At 34.3% G+C, this 9227-nt stretch overlaps 2 protein-coding genes across 2 annotated transcripts; one reads left to right on the top strand and one right to left on the bottom strand.

Moving 5' to 3' along the window:
• The first annotated feature begins 1064 nt into the window (after positions 1-1064).
• Positions 1065-4309, top strand: LOC104225650 (serine carboxypeptidase-like). The gene is made up of 8 exons (XM_009777495.2): positions 1065-1564; positions 2039-2207; positions 2540-2659; positions 2753-2896; positions 2982-3132; positions 3297-3385; positions 3496-3757; positions 3851-4309. The coding sequence occupies exons 1-8, from the start codon at positions 1218-1220 to the stop codon at positions 4075-4077; spliced, it is 1509 nt and encodes a 502-aa protein (XP_009775797.1). The 5' UTR covers positions 1065-1217; the 3' UTR covers positions 4078-4309.
• Positions 3408-8474, bottom strand: LOC104225651 (uncharacterized). Its single transcript, XM_009777496.2, has 4 exons — positions 8131-8474; positions 7737-7857; positions 5433-5594; positions 3408-3772 (listed from the first exon to the last, which is right to left on the bottom strand). The coding sequence occupies exons 1-4, from the start codon at positions 8404-8406 to the stop codon at positions 3765-3767; spliced, it is 567 nt and encodes a 188-aa protein (XP_009775798.1). The 5' UTR covers positions 8407-8474; the 3' UTR covers positions 3408-3764.
• Positions 8475-9227: the final 753 nt, after the last annotated feature.

Genomic DNA, 9227 nt, shown 5'->3' with positions numbered 1-9227 from the left:
ATAATTTTCGCAATTAGTGGGATTTGACAGCTTTCACTTAAGCAATTGTGAACACACCGCCCTTCATAATTAAAATTTCTAATCCTATTAAATTTATATAGTGTCATTTAACATCCTTAATTATCGCTAAATCCATTTATAATATTCATGTGAACTTCTTTAATGATTGAGGTAATAATACAAGTAACACCTTAAAGGGGAAAAACTAAAATATGTAGTTAAAATTTCAGAACTAATGAAAAGTAAAATCTAATAAAACAAAATGGGACGAAGAAGTTCAGAAGAAAGACATAATAAAGTATAGAAACATAGATTTCACTTCTTATAAGATTTTGTTTCTTTTATTCTTGAAAGGAAACTTGTAATATTTCAATTTTTTTTACCTCCCTATATTTAATGCTAATTAAGAAACTCCCTCCAATTAAGGATTTTTCCTTCACAAACATAATCTCTCTCCTAAGATAGTTTAATGCATTGATAATTTTAGGCTATTTTTGAAGGTTTCAGAAATTTCTAACTACAACTCATTTTGCTCCTTGACTTCTAGGTTAAGTGGACTATTTCATTAAACAAGTTTAACATTTCATTAAGTAGTTAACTTGAGTTGTCCAAATTAGCAGCATTGTAAAGAAAAAGAAATGCTGCCAAAATATTTACTTTAAAAATAATGCTTATTAAAAAAAGGCAAGTTAGTGCACAAAATATTTTGCATTCACACAGGGTCTCGGAAAGAGCTGCACCCCAAAGGGTATGATGTAGACAACTTACTTTAATGCAAGTATTAGTGGTTGTTTCCACGGCTCGAACCCGTGGAATAATGCTAATTGTATGGGATAAATTCGCTTTTTCTTTCAGAAATGATAAATCAAAATGTGAAATTAATTTATTACAAAAAACGCCTAATTAGTATCGAACCCGCTGTAATATTATAAGAAAAAATAGATAAAACCAAAAAAGAAGTAAAAAGATGTGAACGGAGAATATATATCATTTCCTATTTCATGCACCTATTTCCCTCCCAAAAATTAATAATTGTCCAAATTAGTAGCATTGTAAACAAACTGTTAAATCCCATGTTTCTTCCCCCACTTTCCTCCCTCTTTCACTTTCACACACACACACAGTATAATAATTCATTTCACACTCATATTCCCTCCTTATAAATAAACTTCAACACTCTTTCTACAACTCAAATATTCAAAATCTTTAGGAAAAAAATGGCTTCTTCTTTCTCTCTAATTCCCTTTCTTGCTTTGTTTCTTGTTTCTTTTTCTCATATTGCTCTTTCATTATCATCAAAGTCTTTCTTGCCTTTTCATAAGCCTATAATAAACCAGAAAAAATTCCCAGTAACAATGGCTGAAAAATTTATCAGACAACTTAACTTGTTTCCTAAACATAATATCAATATTATTTCTTCGAATGATAATATTGCACTAGCCAATGAAGAGAGATTATTTGAAAAGAAATTGAATTTACCTTATCTTGGTGATTCTGGTGCAACTGTCCAAGACTTGGGTCATCACGCTGGTTATTTTCGTCTTGCACATACTAAAGCTGCAAGGTATTGATTTTATATTATGATTATATTTGAGAAAATGTCATTGTATAGCCGTTATCAAAATAATAGCCGAAAAAGTACATATTTTTTGTATATATATATAGATATATATATATCCTATATGTTATACACAAAAGTTATACAAATTTTGTACCCTTTTTTGGCTATCGAATGTAAATAGTTTCTGGCGCAGACTAAAAGTGATATTTGCCCATTATATTTCAATGTCATTATTGAGTTTCTTTGATAGGAAGTGTTAGATTAACGGTAAAGTTGTCTCTGTGTGACCTATAGGTCATGGGTTTGAGCAGTGGAAGCAGTCACTAATGCTTCTATTAGGATAGGTTGTTTACATCATATTCCTAGGGTTACGGCACTTCTCCGGACACTGCGGAATGCTTTATCACCGGGCTTGTCTTTTATTGTTGAGTTTTTGTTTTATTGTTTTATTAATGCAAATGTTTTGTTTTGTTGTAGGATGTTCTATTTTTTCTTTGAATCGAGGAGCAACAAGAATGATCCAGTAGTGATATGGTTAACAGGAGGGCCAGGATGTAGCAGTGAATTGGCTTTGTTTTATGAAAATGGACCTTTTAAATTATCTGACAACATGTCTCTTGTCTGGAATGATTTCGGCTGGGACAAGGTTCTTGTTCTTTTCCTTTTTTTTTTCTTTTAATACTTTGTATATTTCGTTACTTAATATAAACAATTCATTTCAAGAAAAGTTGGGTTAGATATTTTGGATACGATAAAGAGCAAGTTGTTATATTAAACTTTTTTCAATCATGTAAAGTCTCTTTTTACCAACTAACTTATCTTCTTTGACGTTTTGCTCTTCATTAGTTGTGACTTAGTAGAAATTTTTATGAATTCAAAAGTAGTTCAACTCTTACTAACTTATATGACTTTTTTGTGCTAATTCTTCATTAGTTAAAAATATGAATAGTACTCATGTTAATTATTGTTAATTGTCAGGTCTCAAACCTTATATACGTTGATCAACCAACGGGAACTGGTTTCAGCTATAGTACTGATGATAGTGACGTTCGTCACAATGAAACGGGTGTAAGCAATGACCTTTATGACTTCTTACAGGTTTGCTCCCTTTTTTCTTTAATTTTTTTTGTTTGCTGTACTTTGAAATGGTAGATTAATGCTATTCTAAATATATGATGTATTTGACAATAGGAATTCTTCAAGGCACATCCTGATTATGTAAATAATGATTTTTACATTACTGGAGAATCATATGCTGGGCATTATATTCCTGCATTTGCTTCTCGTGTTAACCAAGGAAACAAAAACAAAGAAGGAATTAACATAAACCTCAAGGTACCTTTTATCTTTAATAGTATGTCATTCTTCAGTATTTTTCAACTTGTTGTTGTTGGACTTATGTGTATGCCTATTTGATCAGGGATTTGCCATTGGTAATGGACTAACCAACCCAGAAATCCAGTACAAAGCCTACACTGACTATGCATTGGACATGAAATTGATCAATCAAACTGATTACGACGCCATAAATGAATTATATCCACAATGTCAACAAGAAATTAGGCTTTGCGGTAACTCTTTATCCCACTTAGTGTTTATGTTAAACTGTCAGTATATCGAAGTTAAATTCAAAAAATAAAAAACAAACCTTTGAATCTCTTTCCCTTATCCTCAAGAACCTTTCCTTAAATGCAATAGAAAATATTCTTTACATGGTTGGCGAATATATTTGTAGGAAAAGGTAGTGATGATGCTTGCTTGAATGCATTTGGTCGTTGCACAAACATCTTCAACAGTATAATGGACGTTGTGGGCGATAAAAATGTAAGAATGCAGAACTTAATACTTTCTTTTTCAATGAGACAATGGTGTTATATAACTATAAACACGTTTTGTTTCTAACCATTACATGGATTTGTGACCTTAACCTGCAGTACTATGACATCCGCAAGATCTGTGAGGGGAACCTCTGCTATGACTTCTCGGGAATGGAAACTTACCTCAACGATGACCAAGTTAAGCAAGCCCTTGGTGTTCCCAACAGCATTGACTTTGTATCGTGTAGTTCTACAGTTTATCAGGCAATGGAGACGGACTGGATGAAGAATCTTGAAGTAGGTATTCCTTCACTTCTTGAGGATGGTGTCAATCTACTCATTTACGCTGGAGAGTATGACCTTATCTGCAACTGGCTTGGTAAGCTTCATTCACCTGTGACAGAAATAGATTCATATAATAATCTAAAAGGTACGAGCTAATGACTAAACTATTGTTTCTTGACATGGACAGGGAACTCAAACTGGGTGCATGCAGTGGAGTGGTCTGGGCAGAATAACTTTGCGGCTGCACCATCTGTTTCTTTCACAGTAGATGGTGAGGAGAAAGGAATTCAAAAGAGCTATGGACCTCTGACTTTCCTCAAAGTCAATGATGCAGGTCATATGGTGCCAATGGACCAACCTAAGGCAGCACTCGAAATGCTCCAGAGGTGGACTACTCAAGGCAAATTGTCCTAAGAAGATCATCTTGCTCACATGTGAAGCATCAATTTAAGAACCACACTTAACTGAAACAGATTTAACATTTTTCCAGCTTATAGTTCCATCAAAACATAGAAAATCATGTAGATACATTTCACCTGTTTATGAAATGTTTATATCTTTGAGGTGAATATATTCTTCTAAAATTGGATTAATCATAATATATAGTGAAGCACACTGTTTGCTATTGAGATTTGTTATCCCCCTACCTTGGATTGTGCATCGCCCACTGTCGAAATAATTAATCATGTAAAACCTTTTGCATCTAAGATCTGCCAAGCATTTTTCACAAAAGGCTATTGGGGCAACAAACAGTTTTCTTGGTATAAGAAAAGGGCATACACAGGCAAATTCAACAAGAACTGAGAAAACATCTCAGCTATTCTGATTCATTATCAATCTTCAATATTCTTTTGCAATTTCCTCATATGGAAGGAGGTTAAACAGAACAGCTAGACCAATATAACTAATCTATTTTTTAGCTTAACCAAGATCAAGAACTGGTTGTTTCAGTATTTTTCCCCAAACCTCAGGACGTAAGAACACTTTAAACCCTGAAATATTGATCAATACTTACAAAATTTTCATCCTTTTTTCCCCTCTTGTTGGTGAAGCTCAAGCAGTACGAGCACAACAAATTAATTGTCACAGCTAGGTGTATAACTTTATATAGTTTCTCTTGATAACCTATATTAACACATAGCTGATCGCAAAAACGAATACACAGCTGATCCAATGCCCTAACCCCTCTGACTCTGGTACAAGCTGTATTGACATACCAACTTAAAAGGAAATTTTACAATCAGATATTTGGACTAGTTTAAAAAACTGTGTGCTTGTCCCCTGCACCTACTGTGTTTTTTATTAAATTACCACCAAGATGAATACATGGCTGATCCAGGGCCCTATCTGTCTGGCTCAGATACAGACGTTTATCGACATTATACCCAACTTAAAAGAAAATTCTCTAGCTTGAAAGACAATATACTTATCACCTGCATTTCCTATCGGTTAAACCAGTTTAGTTACATCAAGATTGTTTTTTTTTTAAATCTAGATATCCTCTCTTTGAATAATTGAATAGCACATATAGCATGGGGCAGTTAGATGGCTCACTAAACAAATTTTGGGCTGCTCTCAAGATTGACTTCACATTCATTTAAAGCGAATATTTTCTGAAGAGACGTGCCCCATGATCTGCCAAGCTCAAACATGTGGTTAAAGGAGAAAGCTAATGCTTGACAAAAGATGCATTCATCTGTACACAAACATTAAGGCTGCTCAAGAAAAATTTCATACACAAACACCTGAATACAATAGCTACGAATCACCTTTTGCTCGATATAATTCCCTCAAGGTCTCAATCACAGGCTGAAAACCTGTCCGCAATGGCAAAACTGATACCACTCTTAGATGTCGTGCATTCCCATTCTTTGGTTGGGACAAGGTGACTTTCAACATTTCTCCTTCCAAAGCTCTACCCGCAGCTGCAGCTGCATAAAAACATTCTCACATCAGTCAGAAGAATTAAATCCTCTTCATAATGGCACAGGAAAACATCAGAAGAATAATTGGATATAAGATTCTTGGACCGCCTTTGTCAGCCTAACGAAACACTTTCTCCATCCCAGTTTTGACTGGACACAAAGATATTAATTTGATTTATGTACTATGTTTAGCAATAATGGAAGAAAATACTAAAATAGTGGTTAAAGTTTAGTTTGAAGGAGAAAAATCTCAACAGAAATATGAAATTTGAATAGATTAATGAATTTGCAATAAAATCGTGTCAACCATTTTAGGACGTCTCAAAATGAAAAGACTGTCGTATAAATTGGGACGGAGAGAATAAGTTTCATCAGAATTTTCAATTTCTACAAAAATGTTTTCATATTTTGTATTTCTTTCTTTTAAAAAAAAAAGTCAATACTTGGAATGCAAGTTTAGTGATGTGACTCATGAAGCTGAAGTGGAAGTGAAGCTTGATACCCAAGTCATCCCTAAGAGAGGAAGTCTCAAGTATCTTGGGTCAATAATCCAAGGTAATGGAAAGATTGACAAGGGTGTCACATGTCGTATTAGAGTGGGGTGGATGAAATAGAGGCTCGCATCAGGCGTCTTGTGTGATAAGAATGTGCCACCAAGATTTAGAGGTAAGTTATATAGAGTGGTTGTTAGGTCGACTCTGTTGTATGAGGCGAGAGTGTCGGCCAATTAAGAACTCGCATGTCCAAAAGTCGAAAGTAGTGGAAACGAGGATGCTGAGATAGATATGTGGGCATACTTGGAGAGATAAAGATTAAGAATGAGGATATTCGAGATACGGTGGGAGTGGCTCCCGTGATGGACAAGATGCGGGAAGTGAGAAGGTGTGAGAGGTCGGCCATGGTGGCTAAGGAGAGGTAGAGGTAGGCAAAAAAAGCAATGGAAAGAGGTGATTAAGGCATGACATGGCACATATGTCACCAAGATATGTCACCAAGCAATGAGAGATAGAGGCTCGCATCAGGCGTCTTGTGTGATAAGAATGTGCCACCAAGATTTAGAGGTAAGTTATATAGAGTGGTTGTTAGGTCGACTCTGTTGATGAGGCGAGAGTGTCGGCCAATTAAGAACTCGCATGTCCAAAAGTCGAAAGTAGTGGAAACGAGGATGCTGAGATAGATATGTGGGCATACTTGGAGAGATAAAGATTAAGAATGAGGATATTCGAGATACGGTGGGAGTGGCTCCCGTGATGGACAAGATGCGGGAAGTGAGAAGGTGTGAGAGGTCGGCCATGGTGGCTAAGGAGAGGTAGAGGTAGGCAAAAAAAGCAATGGGAAGAGGTGATTAAGGCATGACATGGCACATATGTAGCTTACTGAGAGATAAGAGAGAATGGAGGTCGAGAATTAGAGTAAAAGGTTAGCAGATAGTCGAGCTTTTACTTTTTCAAACCTGTAGTATCATCATTGTTCGTGGATTTTTAGATCTCTACTACTACCGTTTGTCTCTTTTGCTTCGATTATCTTATTACTATGTTGTTGTTACTGCTTCTTGTTATTGCTCCATATTTCTTTTCAACTATGTTGTGACTATACTTTTCCTAAGTCTATCGGAAACCACCTCTCTATCTACACAAGAGAGGGATAAGGTCCGCATACATTCTACCCTCCCCCGAACCCACTTATGGGATTACACTGGATTTATTACATAACTACCAAAGCAAATGGGAAGCAAATTATAACTCTTAACATGATGATAGAAGCTAGGGAAAAATTGCATTTTTTATTTACTACTCCCTCTGTCCCAATTTATGTGGCACACTTCCTTTTTTGGGTTGTCCCAAAAAGAACGACATCTTCCTATATACAAAAATAATTTAACTTTAGACTTCTTAGTTCCCTTAACTAGATGATTTATAGCAACACAAATGTCCATTACTTGTTTTAGACCACGAATTTCAGAATTTCTTCTCTTCTTTTTTAAACTTCGTGTCCTAGTCAAAGAAGTCACATACAGTGGGTCGGAGGGAATACTACTTATCTCAAGCGTAGATGAAAGTGACATTGTTAACTGCAAAATGTAATGCAACTGTAACAAGCTGAAGAAATGGGAAATAACAAAAAATATGGAAATTAATTTAAGTTTACCCGCAAAAGGATGAGTCTTGGCAAAATCAAAGAACTCATCAGCAGAGCAACCAAACAAAACCCTAGCCGCTCTATCAAACATTATCACCACAACCACCTTTTTGTCTGTAGCAATAGAAATCTGCAAAAACCCAAAATTTCAACCAAAAAAAATAAAAATAAAAATTTAAAACATTGTAAAATTTTATTTAAACAATCAGGTCACTTATAAGGTGATACAGGTAAACATTAACTGATTACCAAGTAAAATTGATAAGTAACTTGTTATAACAACATTATACACTGATAGTGTATCTTCACACTGTGAGTACATATACTCACAATCAGGTCACTATAAGGTAAAAAAACTCAGAGGTGAATAATTTTTTTAAAAAAAAGGAAAGAAATTACTTACAAGGACACGAAAGAGGCGTTTGGAACCGGAAGGGGCAGGGTTGAAGAAGCCATTATTGTTAAAGTTGCAGTATTTGCAAAAGGGAAGTGAAGAATTGGGAAAATGGGTATTGGGAGAAGGGTCAGAGAGAGTTTTTTCACAAACTGAGCAGACTGTGTAGTAAAGGTTGCTGTGATCAATGGCTACAACCATGCAATTTATTGTTGCTGGTTTGTCTATTTCTGCAAATGGTCTTTTCGTGGGATTTGTTTGGTTATTGGAGGTATCAGGATTCATGTTCGAATGGGTTGCGGAAGATGAAAGCTGCTGAGTAAATAGTTGAATCTGGAATGGCGTGTCGGGACTTTTCCGGATACTAGTCGTGCGCCCGTTGCTATTTCAATTCGTATAAAGTTTTTAAAAATTAGAAAATAAAATTTAAAGAAAAAGTGTAAATTCTTATAAATAATGATATCCTATTTAGCTAACTCATTAAGTAAACTCTTATGCAGCATTAAAAGTACTCAATCATCTCTATATTCATATAAAAATTTATTCCACTTATATAATTTTATTCGATTTCACAAGTTATTATGTTTTTATTTATATACTTCCTTCTTAGTTTTTAGGCACGTAATTTATGTGTGTACCATATATCAATAAATTTTAAAAATTAATAAATAATGCATTTGGATAACAAAATAAAATTAAAAAGTGTACGTTTATGAAAATAATGAAAGTTAATTCCATTTAGCTAGCTCAATCAAGGAAGAAATATATTTCATTATGAATTTTGGCGTTGTCTCTAATTATCCCAGTTATCTTATTTTCTTTTATACTCTTAATCATTTTTTGTTATTAATTGTTGAGTGTAGTTTTCAAATTTTATACATAAAAAAATCCTTGGAGAGAAAGCTATTTTTGTGTGTGATATAAAAATTGTACAAATATAATATCAACTGAATTAGAGCCATGTTATATTATTCAAAATTCTTAGCTTTGTAAACTTTTTAATATCAAGACTAACATAGTTCGAATAAGATAAGATTTAATAAATAAGTTATTAGTTTCTATTTTTACTTTTGGATATGAAACCAATTTTGTTTCAAAACCCCTAC

The sequence above is a fragment of the Nicotiana sylvestris genome, chromosome 11 (genome assembly GCF_000393655.2).
Source record: "Nicotiana sylvestris chromosome 11, ASM39365v2, whole genome shotgun sequence".
NCBI classification, from domain to species: Eukaryota; Viridiplantae; Streptophyta; class Magnoliopsida; order Solanales; family Solanaceae; genus Nicotiana; species Nicotiana sylvestris.
The sequence above is the reverse complement of the archived record's forward strand: the minus strand, read 5'-3'. Positions and strand labels throughout refer to the sequence as shown.